The sequence below is a fragment of the Balaenoptera ricei genome, chromosome 7, assembly GCF_028023285.1.
Source record: "Balaenoptera ricei isolate mBalRic1 chromosome 7, mBalRic1.hap2, whole genome shotgun sequence".
Taxonomy (NCBI): Eukaryota; Metazoa; Chordata; class Mammalia; order Artiodactyla; family Balaenopteridae; genus Balaenoptera; species Balaenoptera ricei.
Genome location: NC_082645.1, coordinates 82,076,573 through 82,095,443, shown reverse-complemented (window position 1 = coordinate 82,095,443; position 18,871 = coordinate 82,076,573). Strand labels below are relative to the sequence as shown.

Genomic DNA, 18,871 nt, shown 5'->3' with positions numbered 1-18,871 from the left:
TTTCTTGAGAGCACTTTTTATATTACTTGAGATGAGCACAGAAATGAAACTAAAAAAATAGAAGAATCAGTTCTTAAAGCTGCTTTTTAATTATTATACAGGTCCTTAGAGTGTATTACGATCGCCTTCTGGATAATGCAGACAGGAGTTGGCTGATCAACTACATTCAAGAAATCTTGAAAAAATATATGCATGCTAATTTTCATGAGCTTTTTCAAAGTTTGGATTTTGATAATGACGGAGTGGTGGAAGAAGATGACTTACACAGCTTAATGTTTTGTGATTTCCATGATCCCAAGAGAGAGGATACCAACTACAGAGAAGTTGCAGATGTAGATGCTCTCCGGGTGATAGTAGAAGCTCACCTAGAAGAATACAACAATATGAGCAAAAAAACCCTTAACCTTGTCTTATTCCGATTTGCCATAGAGCACATCAGCCGAATTTCCAGGATCCTGAAGCAGCCTCGCAGCCATGCCCTTCTGGTTGGTGTTGGAGGGAGTGGAAGGCAGTCTGTCACCAGATTAGCCGCCCACATGGCTGATTCTTCAGTTTTCCAGGTTGAAATCTCCAAGGGCTATGGTAATTCTGAGTGGCATGAAGACTTAAAAGTGATCTTAAGGAAATGTGCAGAAGGGGAGATGCAGGGTGTCTTCCTGTTTACAGATACTCAGATTAAAAAGGAGTCATTTCTAGAAGATGTCAACAATCTACTAAATGCTGGGGAGGTTCCGAATCTCTTTGCATTGGATGAGAAGCAGGAGATATGTGATAAGATGCGTCATTTAGATCGCCAACGGGATAAAACCAAACAAACTGACGGAAGCCCCATAGCTCTTTTCAACATGTTTATTGATCGCTGCCGCAACCAACTGCATGTTGTCCTTGCCATGAGTCCCATTGGAGATGCATTTCGGATTCGTCTTAGAAAGTTCCCTGCTCTTGTTAACTGCTGTACCATTGACTGGTTTCAGGTATTGTCATGTAAATTTTAGATAGACTTCTAGAAATATTGAATCTCCATCATCAGCATGACTTATTTTAGAGCCCCCCCACCAAATTGTAGCTTAGCAGAATTTTCTGATCAGTAATAATGTATTTTATGAAATTATAATTCAAAAATCATTATAATAGAAAAACTTCTTATTGCTAGTGTATACAGTCATTGACATCAATTTATTGTAGAAAGTTTTAGGATAAAGTTGTGTATCAGTCAGGTTCCTGACAGGGAACAGAGAGCACCCTGGAAGGCCTCACTGAGGAAAGTTGAATGAAGGGACTGTTCATAGACGTGTAGGCAGGATTAAAGGAGCTTGAGAGGGATGGTCAGGCAGAAAGTGGTAGAGTGTAGCAAGAAGATGTTACTACAGCTGGGTAAAAAAGGGAATAGGGAGGAAGGAGTGTTACTGGAACTTGGAGCTGTGGAAGTAGGAATGTCTGATAGGAACAGGAACCCAAAACCTAGAGCTCAGCTTCTGCTAGAAAGGAAGAGGGGTAGAAACGCCTCTACCTCTTTTTTTTTTCCAGTTTCTTTCCATTAGCAAACCCAACAGGACGTCAAAAGGAAGAAAGCCCCAGCGACCACTTTTTCTAGTAAATTTCAGTATCAGGAAGTGCAGAGCAGACAAGGGGGTGGGGTAGGAAGTTTACAAGCTGTGGCAGAGATCATGTAAGTGAAATCTAACACATAAGAATTTTGGACCTTGGGGAATTTACATAGCCCCTTTGTTCCTCCATTTCCTGCTAAGATTAATTATTACACGAAAAACATATTTATTGAACTCTTGCTTTGTAGCAGGTCTTATCCTAAAGCTGGAGGTGAATAGGAAAATGAAATAGACTAGGCTTCTGCTTTCCTTGAGTTTGCCTACTTGCAAATTAGTGAAAAATAATTCATCATACAGGGTAGCATGTAGGCTTTCTGAATCAGTGACCTTTACAAGGAAAGATGAAGGACAAAAAGTGCCAGTTCTGAGAGGATCTGGTAAGAGAATAAATTAGTGAAGCTACATAGAAGGAATGAATGGCGTGAGAGAAAATCAGGGTGACAAGGGCACAGTAACTGAGGGGTAAGTCATAGAGCTGAGGTCAGAAAAGTGGAAAGTGCCAGATCAAGTAGAGATTTACAAGTTGGGCTTTGGATTTTATTTTGAATGTGCTGGGAAGTCTTTGAAGGATTGTGAATTGAGAGTATGAAAAGAGCTAATTTGCCTTTGATAAGATCACTCTGGCAGCTGCATAGAGCATAGAAGCAGGGAGACCAGTTAGGACACTGTTGGAAAATTCCAGGAAGATGGTAACAGAGAGTTGAACTGCGATGATGGTTGTGGGTATAGAAAGAATGGAAAAGATTTGGAAGCTGTTTTAGAGATGGTGCCCATAGGACTTGCTTTTGGAATAGATGTAGGATTGAGGAAGAGGAGAGGGATCAAGGGTGACTTTGGCTTGAGCAACTGGGTGTATGGTGGAGATGTTGACTAAGTTGGGGAGGACTGCAGCTATTTTGGGGGAGATAAGAACCGTGTTTTAGACTTGTTGAGTTTGAGATAGTTATAAGAGAAATCAAAGAGGTAGTTGTTGATCTAATTCTGGAGTTTAGGGGAAAGGATAGTAACATTTACCTCAGAGAATTGTTGGGAGAATGAAATGAGATAATAATAATAGAATGCGCACAAAGATAGATATTCTATAAATTTAGTTCCTTTTTTCTTCCTTGCTCCTGCAATACTCATGCCCAATTTCTCTAACCCCTGAACAAACCATGAAGGGTTAATATTGCACGCATTAGTTACTGGCTCCCTGTCCTAAGGGGCCAAGTACTTGGGGGAAGTTCCTCATGAGTGTCTGTCCCACCCCATCCCTCATGTTTTCCCCTGCATTTCCACCATCCGTGAAGGACCGCAGTAATAACAAACTCCTGTCAGTAAATTGGATCATGTGCTAAAGCATTTATCTTAAATTCAGTCCTGGCCTGAAGATGCACTACAGGCAGTTGCCTCCCGCTTCTTGGAAGACATTGAAGTGTCAGAGGAAATACGAGATGGCTGTATTGAGTTGTGTAAAAGCTTTCACACTTCTACTGTAGATTTATCGACATCCTTCTATGTTGAACTTCAAAGATACAATTATGTGACTCCTACCTCTTATCTTGAATTAATCTCTACCTTCAAACTGTTGTTGGAAAAGAAAAGGAGGTAAAAACAAAATTTCTTATTTCAAAGTAAGCTATGGTGGTTTTTAAAACATTTGTGTGGACAAAAATGACATAGCGATGATGTGGTAGAGATTTATTTCATATATGTATATACTGTGAGTTTTGTTACATCATTAAATGATTTACTCCACAGATATTCTTAAGGTAGGGAGCAGGGCTTATTCTTTTGTGCAGATGCATTGCCCAGCACATGATAAATGCATAATCATACCTGTTTAAGGAATGAAGGTGTGCCACTCAGAGCTGTGGTAAGGCTCCAGGATACTTTGACAATGCTATTGGGTAAACAACACTAGTGAGTAATTTTTCTTTAATAAGTAATTAGATAATAAATAAACCTTCTCTTTAGGTATTGAACAGCTGAAACCCAGAGACAGCCACTCAATATACATAACCAGCTTTCCTTCTTTAAGTAAACTCTTATTTGAAAACATCAATACAAACATCAATATACTTATACGAATTTAAGCAATTTTTTATATTGCATTTGTAATTTTTAATATTTTTCTTTCCCTCTTAAAGTCTGATTTAACAAACTAAACTGTCCCAGGTACTTAAATAATTTCTAAAATCTAGTAAGTTAAACTTATACATATGGTAAGCCTTAAGTCCTTTTCAGTGTTTGACTATTGTCTAAAAACTTAATGAGATTTTTTCACTTCAAAGCACAAATTACCTCTGTTGATCAATTACATAACTTATATTGGAGTACGAGGCTGATCTGTTCATCTAATAGACCAAATTCTTTTAAATATTAAAAAAATACTTAAAACACCAAATGTGCACAGATTCCTTGACAAAAAAATAATAAGTTTAGTTTTTGCGTATTAACTATAGTTCATTCTAAATCTTCCTATGGCTAACTCACTATCTCAGGCAATTTGAAGTACCTTTTCTCGTATTGTCCAAGATGCTACCTAGATACTGGTGGGAAACTCCTTAGCCGTATTTATAGTGACTCTTGTAATGCCTTCCACAGCAGGAGTGTCATAGCTTTCCTATTCATCATGGCACACACCCCGTGTTGAATCATACCAATAGTATTTTTTCCATCTACCTAGTGAAATCTGCAAGTCCCACCCAAGGCTGCTACATGACTTAGCTGAATTTTACTATTTCTTTGGCTGTCATTTTATTATTTCTTTCCATGTAGATCTTAGGATCTTTAACCTAATGGAATCTTGCTTTTCTCCCCCCATATTTTCCCATCCAGGGAGATCAAAACCACTTGGGGAGTCTGATTAATTTGGGGGTATCACTCATCTTTCTGTTTGATTATATGCTCACAGTATTTAAGGCCATCCTAACTGGAAGAAAGATTATAAAAGTGAGATACAAACTTAGAGAAAGTTTGAAAGTAATAGTTTTCTAGGCATTTTTAGATATTCTTGTTGGCCTTTCAACTTGCCTCTTTTTAAAAATGTTCTCCTTTACCTCAACTAGAATTCCCACCCTGTAGTTATTCTTCCCTTAATAGCTGAAGTCTTTAGATCTCCTTATAGCCAGGTAGTACTGTAACCTAGAAGCAAGTTATCAGGTTCCCTGCCAAGAAACCAGTGTTTTAGCCAGCAAAGCATCACGTGGGATGAACCACCACACAGAAACTGCTTCATGTTGGCAGGAGTGAGACCTTTCCAGTGCTTGCTCCACAAGGGTTCCACTGAAACCAAACTCACAGATAACATGGTATCCTCTTTCCAGTCTCCTCAGTTCCCATTGCTGTAACACATTTTGCTCGGAGGGAATCACAAATGCCAAAAGTGTAGCATGTCCTGACTTGTAATGTTTTTTTTTTTTTTTCCTATGACAGCCTTTTCAGTTTTCCAGCTCAAGTCAGTTAAGCACTCAGTTGAAGAGTGCGCTTCCACCTTTAGACAATTATCAGGTTGGTTCGTTACCTACTCCAACCAACTTTTTGAAGAGAATTTCTAAAATGCGTCACCTTTTACTTTGAGACATTATGGTATCTCAAATATTTAAAATGAAACAAATTATAAAGGAGAGTTTTCTCTACTCATAATGTATAATTATCTCTAGAACACATATGAATGCAGATAAAAAATTTAAAGTATCTTAAAATATTACATTATTTTGAATCAATTATTATTACCTTATAATAATATTGCACCAAAAAAGTGTTGAGCTTTATTCTCTATTGGCCACTTTTATCTTAAATTTAAAAATTCCTATTTCAAGATACTTAACACATCTTAAAACTATATGCCACATTTGGCAGCATTCAAAATAATATATTTTGGGCACTGAAGTCTATTTAAAATAACTGATTATAAAAAGATTTGAAGGAACAATAATGTTGTTGGAATAAACTTCCCAAGGTGACTAATTGTAGAGGCACATCATTCATCTTGGTATAGGAGGTTCCTTGCCTTATACTTAGTGTATTTATCTTTTGAGTTTGTTATATGCCTAGATATTGTGTCAGGTACTGGAAATACAAAAAATCCCAAGACATACTGTCTACTTTTAATTGCACACAATCTAAAGTTCTAGAGTTTATATTTTTCACAAAATTGTTAATATATGTGAAAATCTTTCAAACCACTTTTTTAAAATTGAAGTATACCTGATTTACAATGTTGTGTCAAAGCGATTCAGTTATATATATTTATAACTTTTCAGATTCTCTTCCATTATAGGTTATTTACAAGATACCTATAATGAAAAAGCCTGAAAAGCTCAAGAACACTTAAGTTTTTTCCTTGAAGGAGGAGCTAGAGCCTGACAGCTAACCTTGTTTTATCTTTGCTTTCAGTGAAGTAATGAAAATGAAGAAGAGGTATGAAGTGGGTTTGGATAAACTGGATTCTGCTGCATCTCAAGTAGCCACAATGCAATTCGAGTTAGAGGCTCTACATCCTCAATTAAAAGTTGCTAGCAAAGAGGTTGATGAAATGATGATGATCATTGAGAGGGAGTCTGTAGAAGTTGCCAAAACTGAAAAAATAGTGAAAGCTGATGAAACAATAGCAAATGAACAAGCTATGGCTGCCAAAGCCATCAAAGATGAATGTGACGCTGACCTGGCAGGGGCCTTGCCCATATTAGAGTCAGCTCTAGCTGCCCTTGACACTCTCACTGCACAGGTAAGAGCACAGCCACAGGCTTGCTGGGAGATGCATCATCATAGCTTAAGAAAGTACTTAATATTGTGTGCTACAATCTAGTCTGTCTTTCCAAATTAGTCTCCACACTTAATGCGATTGAAATCATTTTCAAATTGGCAAAAAGATTCCCTCATTCACCTGGAAAAAAAGAAATGTACATGCATGACTAAGACAATTTTGAAAAAGAAGCAAGCTTCCAAATGTTCTAAACAACCATACAACAACTGTTATTTCAGGAACTTTGCAGAACAACTTTAATCAACAGGGGTATAAGACCCAAGTACATATTTTGATGCTATGTGCACCTATTTCATATTTAGACACTTGTAATTGGAATACACCTTACAGTATATATGATAAAGTGTTATGTCAATGTTGTCAGTTGTTTTTTGTGATACATAATATGGCTTACAATGTTATATTTTATAATAGCATGTCTAAGCTTTGAAATTTATTAAGGTGTGAAAGTGAACATTTCAATTAAGAAAGATAAAGATGAATTTTAAAAAATAGTGTTGGGAATCTTGGCTAAACCTTTGGGTTAGGTAAGGGAGAAAGTGTTAGATCCTTTCGTCACACCTTACTCCAAAATAGATTTCAGATTGAAATGTAAATATAGTTACTGTAAAAATGGTAGAAAATGTAGGTCAGATGTTAATAACCTTGGAATGTAAACTAGAACCTAGGATTTCTTTGGTATAAGAAATCAGGAACAAAAAAAATACTAAACAATATTGTTTGTAATGTATATGCTCTCTTTTGTATTTTTCATAAATAATAAAAATTTTTTAAAGTACTGAATTTCAGTACCTAAAAGCCAACGCATTTTGTTTGATATAAACACCATGGACAGAAATTTAGAAACACTGAGGAAAAACTTTTCAACTCTATGGTAAACAAGATATTAATATGCTTCTATGTGAAAAGCTCTTACAAATCAATAACAAGCTCTAAGACAAGATAGTAAATGGTATAAAGAAGTACTAATTCACAAAGGAGGAAATACAAATAGTCAATAAACATATGAATACAAAATGTCAATAAACATATCATACCTCATTTGTATTTAAAGAAATACAGATCAAAATAAAATTTCTTTGGCCTGTCAGAATGCCTACCAGTGTTGCGAAGGGTGTATGTAGTAAAACAGCAGGCACCCTTCTGCTTTCTGGAGGGCAGTTTGTCAATATTTGTCAAAAGCTTTAAAAAAATAAAAGACATTAAGACTTTAATTCAATATGGCAATTGTAATAGTAAAAAAGAGAACAAGGCACAGATAAGGTATTAGAATTATGGTTCTTATCTGTGCATTGGAAGGCTATCTATGCAGCCATTAAAAATGACGTAAGTGTTTACTAGCATGAGCGGATGTTCGCTATGTATTGTTATTGAAATAGAACAGATTTTAAAACAGCGTGTATGTTAAGTATACTATGATTCCATTGGTTAAAATACAGCATATACACTGGTTTACAGCATATACATATGAAAAAGATATAGAGGAATATAAAGGAAAATGTTTACAGGAGCTAACTATATATAATTGGTTTATAAGAGACATTCATATGTATAATTTCTCTGTGTTTTTCTGTTTGCATCTATGACTTTTATAGCTTTTCAGAAGCAACAAAACTCTTAACTTTGTGACAGCCAAACTCTCTTTCATGTGTTTTTGAAGTAGATTTCATGTCATAAGTAATCTCACATAGGGTATCTTCCCGTTACTCTCTTTTGTTTATAACTTTTCCTTTGGGATAAACTTCTCAACACTTCTTGACACAATTCTATCACTTTCACCATTTCTACCCAATGAACAGTGAGTTTCTATCTTATGGCTTAGTTTGAAAATAGGAACCGATTACAAGTCATATGTAAACAATTCTTTTTTAATAATAGCATGTTATTATTTCAAGGACATTACAGTGGTAAAATCCATGAAGAGTCCTCCCGCTGGTGTCAAGCTTGTTATGGAAGCTGTATGCATCTTGAAAGGCATCAAAGCTGACAAAATCCCTGACCCAACAGGTTCAGGGAGAAAAATTGAGGATTTCTGGGGTCCTGCCAAAAGACTTCTTGGTGACATTCGATTTCTACAGTCACTTCATGAATATGACAAGGACAATATTCCTCCAGCTTACATGAACATCATAAGAAAAAATTATATTCCAAATCCAGATTTTGTTCCAGAAAAGATTAGAAATGCTTCCACAGCAGCCGAAGGTCTGTGCAAATGGGTCATAGCAATGGATTCGTATGACAAGTAAGTACTAACAAAAAGAAAATGAACTGGTGTGTTTTATTTTCAGGTTTGGCCATTTAAATAATATAAAGAGCTACATAGGTGAGAGGGTCCTCAGAAAATCCTGTCTAATGCCTGTTATATGACATATTTACTGGAGGCAAGACTATACCAACTAAATAGTATAATACAATGATACTTCAACTTTTTGGACTCAGGAACCCTTTACATTCTTAAAAATTATTGCAGACCCCAGAACCTTTTTTATCTACCATATTAGAAATTAAAACTGAGAAATTTAAAAAATATTTACTTCATTTTTAAATAGCAATAAAAAACTCTACATGTTTACATAAGTAACTTTTTTTTAATCCACAATTTTCAAAAAAAGTTGTGAGAAAAGTGGTGTTTCATATTTTTGCACATCTCTTTACTATGTGCTTTAATAGAAGACAGCTGGACTCTCAGATTTGCTTCATTCAATCTGTTGTGGGATATATTGTTTTGATTGAAGTATATGAGGAAAATGCAGCCTCACACAGATGTTTAGTTGCACAAGGAGGACCTCTTGGAGTCCCTGAAGGGGAGGGGACATGTCTTGGACCACATTTTGAAAACCACCCTTAACATATATTCTTTGTTTAGACAAACAGCCTTTTTTTTTTTTTAATATATATTTACTATTTTTTATTTTTATTTATTTATGTATTTAATTTTGGCTGTGTTGGGTCTTCATTTCTGTGTGAGGGCTTTCTCTAGTTGCGGCGAGCGGGGGCCACTCTTCATCACGGTGCGCGGGCCTCTCACTGTGGTGGCCTCTCTTGTTGCGGAGCACAGGCTCCAGACGCGCAGGCTCAGGAGTTGTGGCTCATGGACCTAGTTGCTCCGCGGCATGTGGGATCCTCCCAGACCAGGGCTCGAACCCGTGTGCCCTGCATTGGCAGGCAGATTCTCAACCACTGCGCCACCAGGGAAGCCCAACAGCCTTTTTTGATGATTGTATGAGAAATACTTATATACAAAACAGAGTAAAAATTTTTGGTTATTTCTTCAAAAAAGGAACTATTACTGGTCGTCTTTCAAACTCATAAACAGTTTGAATCATTGTACATATATATATATATATATTACAGGCTATGTATATTTTGGACCATGATATATTATGTTAATGATAAATTTTAATTTAATGTTTTATCATTTATTTAGAAAGATAACATGACTTATTGCATTTTCCAGATAGAAGAGAATTTAGATCCATCCTTTTTCCTACATAGTTCCTTTTATTACCAACATACATATTTATAAGATAGCTGGTTTTAGTTAGGGATATATTCTGAAATTTGAGAAAAGTACAATATAAAGACAGGAGTGTCATTCTTAGATATATTTAATAAAACTGGAAGAGGAAAAAAAAAGTTGGGGAACTGAGGAAGTGGGTGGACACACACAAAATCATTTTGACTATTTTGAGATGAAAATAAAAGTTAGATTAACCCATTTAATTATTTAAAATAATAAAAAATTTTTTAAAAATGAAAGAGTAAAATGATGTAAATAAAATACCCTTCTTCTCATCATAATTAAGCCTTAATGAATTAGGCTAGTTTCCACAAACACTGTTCTATTTTACATGTATATGCTTATTCTCTTTTTCCAAAATCACCGAAATTGACATTGGTGACAGCTGAATATTTTATTTTGGGTAAAAAAATTACCTATTTGAAAACGTTATGTGTATTTGGTATCTATTTTAATAGTCATGTTTTATGTGCTGAGATCAGGTTTGACTGATTCTTAAATGAAATATAGAATATAGAAATCAGTATAGGTTATACATGAAGATGTGTTTTGAGTTATAGTAAGGATATTAGAAAAGTAAATTCAGTGATGGAAAGTACACTAGAATATTAAACATGTATTTAATTTTCCAATTTTACTTTTGGCAGAGTGGCAAAAATAGTAGCTCCCAAAAAGATAAAACTGGCTGCAGCTGAAGGGGAGCTTAAAATTGCCATGGATGGTCTCAGAAAGAAGCAGTCAGTGCTTCGGGAAGTTCAGGACAAGCTGACCAAGCTTCAGGACACACTCGAACTAAATAAACAAAAGAAGGCTGACTTGGAAAACCAGGTATAGGATAATACAGACAAATATGGGCAAATCCTCAATTATTCTAAATAAAAATGATGTTCATGCTGGCACAAACACAGCAATCCTGTTTTCTTCCTGGTCAGTGGTTGGCAAAGAGTGGACCACAGGCCAAGTCCACCACTGTCAGTTTTTGTATAACCCACAAGCTAATAATGGTTTTGACATTTTTAAATGATTACATATTAAATGATTTTATAAGTACCTATATAATATCCTCATTTTTGCCTCTTAGTCCACAGAGCCTAAAATATTTACCTTCTGGCTCTTTACCCCACAAAAAGAAAAAAATTGTCAATAATCTCTGTTGTAGATTACTAGAATATTGAGGTAGATTATTTAAATCACTCTTCACTATAAGTGAGAAAATGGAGAACCAAAATGTTAAGTGACTTAGGTTATATAAGAGTTAATAACTGATTTTCTTTGCTGTACACCTGAAACTAACACAACATTGTTAATTAACTATACTCCAATAAAAATTATTTTAAAAAAAAAAAAAGAGTTAATGGCAGAGCTGAGATTAGAACTCAATACCCAGAACCATAGTGTGTCCACTGAAAATGTTTTTAAGACTAAAATCATTGCTCTTAGATAGTGATACCATTTGCAAAAATTAATTGCTAGAGTCTGATTATGTTCCAGAAAAAAGTCAAAATATTTTATAACAGTCAACATTTATTGAGTGCTTATATGCAAGGCACTGTTGTTCTGAGAGCAATGTATATTATCTCACTGATTCTCACAAAAGCTTTCTGAGGGAGGTAATCTTTTTGAACCATTTTGTAATAACTAAAGCACAGAAAAGTTAAGCAACTTAACTTAAGCTGGTCAATGCAGCTTCTAAGCTAAGATCCAAACCCAGGCAATCTGACTCTAATAGCTATGCTCTTTCCCACTGTACTAGACTGCTTCTTTCTGTAGGATATGTGCACATATTTTATATTTGTGCAATATGTGACATTGTGCTAATCTTAAAAATGTGACCTATTATTAGGTATGGGTTCCAAGTGATCAGTTTTAGTTTAAATAATATAACTAAAAAATGGGTATGTGGTTGCTCACTGTAAACATTTTTCAACTGTGTTGTATGTTTGAAATAACTTTTCATAATAAAATGTTGGAAAATTATGGTAATGTAAATTGAATGCATGCATATATGTGTATTAAAAATCTACTTTTGGAAGAGAAATTTTGGCTAAAATATTTTTACTTGGTGGTTTCTGATGGCAACTTTATTATAGTCCAAGACCTGATTCAACATTTTAATACTGTTGAAAGAAGAATGGGTGAAGAAAGAAACTAGGAAGCACAAGATATTAAAGGAGGGAAAATTAAGAGAGAAAGGTTTTTATTTAGGAAGTATCAAAAATATTACCAATTATATACCTTCTGCTTTTTTTAAACCTATCTTTAGATAAACTGATACAGTATTTTATATCTTCTAATCTAAAAGCATTTATTTAATATAAATATTAATAGCATAAGAAAAAGTATAAGCCAAATTCTTATTCCAAAATAATCTAAATGTCTCTGCTTTTATCAATTATTTACTTCCTCTGTTCATGTAAATTATTTCATTTTGAACTTTAAGATAACCTTTACTTAATCTTGTCATCTTCTAAGATTAATGATGCTAAGTCACTTAAAATTAATCAAAATAATTCAGGTATTCTATTGGTATATTGCTATTGCATGGGTTGAAATAGCTTATCCCAAAGTTTGCCATATTCATAATTACCCTTCCTCTTTTTTAAAATAACATTGCTTAATTATGTATAATCAAACTTGGCTGACAGTCTTATGCACAAAGTAGGCTGTCAGCTATTGATTGATGTCCTAATTTAAGGTTAATTGCAAGTGCCTGAGTAGGTTGACACAATTTAACAACTTGAAAATTGTGCTTTGTAAGTAAGCATAAATTATTAAAACTTTTAAACATTTAACCTTTAAAATTATCATTAAATCAACCACAAGTTAAATGAGGGGAAAACGTTCATAGAATATTTAAAATAAAATGCATTTAGATTATTAAAATGGAGGGGAAACATCTATATTTGCAAGAGGATGTCCTTTATTAATTAACTTTCAGTGTCTCATACTGTAGCTCATTTCCTTAAATAGAGCTATTCTTTGCATTATATGATAAATATCTGTTATGAATTTCACAGATTATATTAAAGTACACACTTTATTATGAAAAATATTCTAAAAGGTCATGGACTTGCCAGTCTTCATAGTTAGATATTGCACATTTTTCTTTTAGAGTGTTAAAAAAAATAAATTCCAGGCATAAGTTGGTAATGTAAAAATTTATCCCTGAGGGTAAAATCTTGCAGAAATTTAAATAATTTTTTAACTTATTCTACTTGTAGATGTTGATAAAAGTTTACTTTTATTTTTGAGGTTGACCTGTGTAGCAAAAAGCTAGAACGAGCTGAAAAGTTGATCGGAGGCCTTGGGGGTGAGAAAACTCGATGGAGCCAAACAGCTCTGGAGCTGGGGCAGCTGCACATCAACCTGACAGGGGACATCCTCATCTCCTCAGGGGTCGTCGCTTACCTCGGAGCCTTTACGTCTAACTATCGACAGGTAAGGAATACTCATCGACCTCCAGGGTCTCTTCCTGAGCCTCCCATTACAATCAACATTAATCTTGGGGTTTTTTGTTTGTTTGTTTGTTTGGATTTTTTGGTAAGTACAAGGGAGAAAAATGTTTTCAAGTGATTCCTAGTTGTGTATTTTAATTATTCAATAAATTAGCTTGGTAGCCAAAAAAATGCTATATCAAATACTCTTCTAATTGTTTTAGAATTGTTTTAGAAACAAAAAGATCTACTTTAGAACGTAATGTGAAATGGTAGGCTCTAATGATAAAATTTCAGTTCTTAAACAAGTATAAAGGTATCGGGATTTTTTGGGGGGGGCTGGGGGGTGTTTAGTCAACTACTCTCTATGAATCTCAATAATAAATCATTTCCAAATGATTTCAGAAACTGAAACTTTATGGGAGGAAAAGATGAACCTACCTAAAACCCAATTGATAAGTGGCTTCTTTCCTAAGAAAATAAATACCAGGTTCCCTGCTTCGAATTCCCACCCCTTTGATGGATTCTGCCTCAGTCTTCTCCTCGACCCAACTCCTAACCCTACTTCTTCTCCCAGCTTTTTTGTTCCACTGTTCAGTTCTTTTCTCAATGAGACCCAGCACATTCTTCAGCTCTCTCTAGGAGTACAACCCAGGACATGGCCCTGTCAAAGCAGGAGGAGAGATTTAGAAAAATTAAAAGGAGAAGAAGGCAATGAAAATACAGAGAAGAGAAATTTGAAACATTTGGCAATAGCTTCTGGTGTCAACGGAGGAGAGAAAGAGTAAATGAAAACCCACTTCTGTGTGTGGCTTTATCAAGTTTTACAAAGCATTCGCTTTGCCCGTGGTCTCAGTTGAGCTTCGCTTGAATTCAGGGCTTTCGCTTAAGTAGGGTTGATTCTTGGTGGCCACTGTTTTGGTTTGCTTGTTTGCTTTTAACCAAACTAGTTTAAAATCCTCACATTGATCATGCTTCTATCTTTAGTCTTTTGGGTTCTGGTAGCCCTTGTCCTGGTGCATGACTTTCATATTCTTCTTAGCTTTCTGTCTTCATTTGTGTCTGAATGACTGTCTGCAGTTATGGCATTGACATCTTGTAGTTCAGATAATTAACATTTAACATGACACTATTTACCTAGTCATAGACTTGTTTGCTTGACATTTTCAGAGACTGAGGCTTATAAAGATTAAGAAAACTGCTCAGAACCACACAGCTGGTCAATGACAGAGCAGAAATGAGACTTGTTGTCACCTGAATCCTAATTTAGCCCTCTTTCTACTCTTCTATGTCAACTTGGAAGGAAGGAAGTAGTACCTGCAGAGCCGCCTACACTCCTCTGTTGGTTCCCAACATACCCCCCCGGGTGTCTGCACTGGCTCCTGTTGAGCATTACAGTACCATGCTGGAAGTCACCAGCCAGGGCCGCTCCTCCCAACCCAGCCCTCTCTGACGACTCCTTCCGAAGCACTGCATCTTGCTTGACTCCCCAGTCACCTGCTTCCACCAGAATGGGGGCTGCCAGTTAAACCACTACACAAATGCTTCAAGGAAGCATTGAGGCCAGAACTCTGAGACCTTGAAATTTATGGACAGAAGCAGAGCAACACTAAGCTAGACACAAGCTCCAAGCAAAGCTCATAGCTGCTTCTGTGAACTCATGTCCACTGTCCCCACCCCTGATTCAAGAGGACACCTCGTCCCGTCCCATCTAAGAAGGCTTGGAGGCAGTTTTATCCCTTCCTTGCTTTACTGTAGCAACCTAGGCTTTTACTTAACTCATCTCTAACATCATTGTTCCTTCCTTTGAATTCATTCTCTGAATCCTGCTCTGTAATCATCTTTTATCTATTTCTCCTGGGTCAGGGCAGCTGGCAGTTTACGCCCCATCAAGTTTCCCATTCGATTCTAAGCACAAGGGTAATAGTGGCAACTTCAGTGCTCTGCCCAGATCCCCGCCTGGCTTCCTGTGCTTTCACATCCAACAACCAGCACCTGTGGCTTTTTTGGCAGACTTCCCTTGGGTTCTTAGAACTCACTTTGCGCAGTGCTTGGAGAGCTAAAATTGGCTGGGAATTTACTGCCCTCTGAGGCTGGCCTTAATGAAAGACTGACAGAGGTGAGAGCCTGAAGGTCTGTCTCCCTTCCTCTGGTTGGAACAAATGCAAGGAATAATTTACACCCCCTGTAGGATTAAGGTGTAACCACCTATGCAGAACTTTGGCTGATCCCTCACCTTTTATTGGCTTCTTCCTGGTCGTTATACTGCTTCTCCTAGTATCCCTTCCTTAATAAATCATTTCAGATAAATCTTCGTGTCAGAGTCTGCTATTGGGAAACCCAAGTAAGACAAAAAGGCTTTAAAACAATCTTGGTTTTTTCCTAACGTCAAAGTCTCTGGATACCAAGAGCCTGCAGTAAGTAGCTAGATCCCCTCCCTCTAAGCTTGAGTCTGAGTAGTTGTCAATTATTCATCAACCCCTTTGTAGAGTTTCGGGCACTCCTCATAATAAAACGTAGAAAATTTCCATTCTCCTAGCATAACTGGGCCCACAGTATTCGATTGTAATGCTCATGCCTATCTCCAAAACAAAATCCTACAAAGCTGTAAGGACATACAAGCCCTGGAGTTGAATTAATCTGAACTTTCTAAGAGACCTTTTCCCTACCAATAATCAAAGTCAAAACTGCTTTGGTGGTGGTAGTTACTTTCACCAAGATGGCACCCTTAATGCTCAGTTTTCCATTTCCACCAACTATCTTACCACCTGATTACCAGCCAAGGTCCTTGGCTTGTATTTTGAGATGCTTGTTCAGAGGCCCTCATGTTCATTTCACTTATTCTCTGCTGCTACACCCTTACAGATATATAATTGGCCACTTCAATTTCTAAGCCAGAGTTCATCTGTGATAACATACTACACCTGTCAACTATAGAGAGCATTCCACAGCAACTATGGCTTTCATTTTCCCTACTTCTTCCCCATATCACTGGCTACAATGCCCATACCGGCATCAAGCTGTATCTGAGAAAACCTTCAGACCTCCCCACGAAAGTCTTCAGGCCAACGAAAAATCAAAACGTGCCCATAGGAACAGTGTGCTAGGAGCCAGAATCAAACTGGAAATGCTGCCTGCTCCTCTACCCTACATAGCCATGCCATCTGTCCTGGTGCCAACAACCAAACCAAGTAAAAACCCAGATGATAGTCATTAAGTACTCATGAGCGTGCTGTCTTAACTCAGTTTTGAATCATGGTTAACAACTCTGAATTCCCTTCTGTGGGCAGTTTGCTAAGCCCTCACGCCAACCATTTCCCTTTTCAGGCTCTAATAGTCCTGGGTTACAATAGGCACATATCCAACTTCCAGAGGTCCCCATATACCGAACACCCAAGGACGGCCCCTTCTTCCCGGTGCCTGTGGAACTATTCAAAAGACCCAGTGGTCAGGAAGCCCTGGAAACCTAGCTAACTCCACCCCACTCTGCTTGACGTTTATAAACTGCCCCCTGCAGTTCCACCTTGCTGTTACTGTGTGTCCAGGTGCAGCCTCCTGGGTATCAGCTTTCTCTCATTTGGAGCTGTAAGTAACAAAGAGTTCTGCCTCTCATCTATAGGAGTGTCTTTGTGTTATGGCCCACCATCCAAGGAAGCCTTAATCATACCTAAGATCATATAATTATGAGACAGAAGCCTGGCAGACAATGCCTTAATCAAAATAAAAATGTCATCCATAAATGGACAATTTGAAATCATGTGCCACTGATGAGATGCAACGAGAAGAACACAGTATCATTTCTGTGATATTCCTGCCAAAGGTGCATAACCTAAATTGACTCATGAGAGAACACCACACAGACCCAGCTGTGGGGCATTCTACAGAATAACTGGCTAATCAAGGTCATGAGAATCATCAGCTGTCCCCAAACTGTCATAGCCTTTCACGTGCACACCGAAGGGAATGTTGGTCCAACCTACTCAGCAGGAACCCGAGGGAGACGGTAGTACCCACCACGCCCTCTCAGCTAGCTCCACTTGGCACACACGGTATCCTCATCTGCCCATGGACTGCTATAAACACCACATATATCCACCTTCTCCTTGCCTCTTTCTAACCTGTTTTCTCTCCAGTCATGTCTTTCACTGTTTATGAACCCTTTGATCTATAACCTCAATTTGGACCTTGATTGCTGATTTTCTGAGTGTGAACCTAAGCTTGAAGTACGCTTCTGGTTCCTGAACATCCTAGCAAACTGTGCCCCAGGTGGGGTATCCAAAACTCCAGTATGTGCCCTGATCCTTATTGGTGCCTAATAACCCTGCTCTGGTCCCTCCCCCAGGACATGTGAGAGCCAGACACAGATGTTTTCTGTGTCCCCTACTGGTTCAAATTGGATTTACTTTTATACCACAATATTGTAGTAAGGTGTGCTGATATTTATAATTTAAAGAAAATGTGTACAAAAACATGGTGATCTCCATGTATTTTGTCAACGGAAGCTTTGGAATCATAATTGGCAATTAGTTTTTCCAGATACAAAGTTCTGAGTTCACTAGTAAGTGATCTATCTAAATTTTATCTTAATATTATATATAATTTTCATTTGAATACATAGTAGAGCTTCTAAATTATGATTTTATTTTGAAAAATATGATGAACACAAATCATTTCTGAGGTAGAGTTTCAACGATGCTTTGTAGACCCAGAGTGTAGTTGAGGAGTTTACAAGGTATTCATTTGGTAACCTCCAACCTCATTTTTATATCTTTCTGTGTATGTCTTAAAGACCCAAATCAAGGAGTGGACAAATTTGTGCAAAGGAAGAGATATCCCCTGCTCCGATGATTATTCCCTTATGAGTATTCTGGGAGAAGTAGTGACAATTCGAGCCTGGAATATTGCTGGATTACCTTCTGACTCATTTTCTATTGATAACGGGATCATCATAATGTAAGGAAAATATTTTTCTCACAAATGATCTCTATCAGTCAGTGGATTTATTTATCTGTGTACCTTTTTAACACAGCTAGTAAACTTTTATAGTATTGACAAATGTTTTACTTAACTAATTAGCTAAATTAAATATGGATAATCACTTCCTTCTCCAATTAATGTCAGAGTAGTTGAGCATTGGAGACAGTGGTAAACAAACTAAAAACCCCAGATGACTTTTGCTTAATTTTTAATCAATTTTTAGCAAATAGAACAAAACCCTGCCATAAGTAAGTGAAGTCCAAATTTTTTATTCCCATAAAACGCAGGGTTTTTTTTTTATTATAGGTTAATGAAACATGCAGGGATAGGTTTGTGTTGGTGATGTCTTATTCCCTGCTGGGTGTGCGACCACCTTAAATGATATGGATACATTTCTGGGTCCTGGGCTGATTGGGGCTTTTAAAAGAGTGGTGCTTTTCCTGGAATCTCCTGGTTCGTAGATAAATCCCATGGAGATTGGGCCGGGAGGATACTGGAGGCTCATCCAGCCTTACCTTTCCTCAAGGTGTTGCCTCCTAGAAGCCAAGGACTTCACTCTGCCCTAGTGTGAGGACGATCATTG

General features: G+C 36.9%; 1 protein-coding gene across 1 annotated transcript in view; it reads left to right on the top strand.

The window, feature by feature from the left end:
* DNAH7 (dynein axonemal heavy chain 7) overlaps positions 1-18,871 on the top strand; it is a 221,067-nt gene that overhangs the window by 122,681 nt on the left and 79,515 nt on the right. Inside the window, exons 40-46 of the mRNA XM_059927531.1 lie at positions 102-974; positions 2,965-3,194; positions 5,988-6,318; positions 8,253-8,599; positions 10,525-10,705; positions 13,130-13,315; positions 18,101-18,264. Coding sequence (XP_059783514.1) covers positions 102-974; positions 2,965-3,194; positions 5,988-6,318; positions 8,253-8,599; positions 10,525-10,705; positions 13,130-13,315; positions 18,101-18,264 — 2,312 coding nt within the window. The remainder of the gene's footprint in view (positions 1-101; positions 975-2,964; positions 3,195-5,987; positions 6,319-8,252; positions 8,600-10,524; positions 10,706-13,129; positions 13,316-18,100; positions 18,265-18,871) is intronic.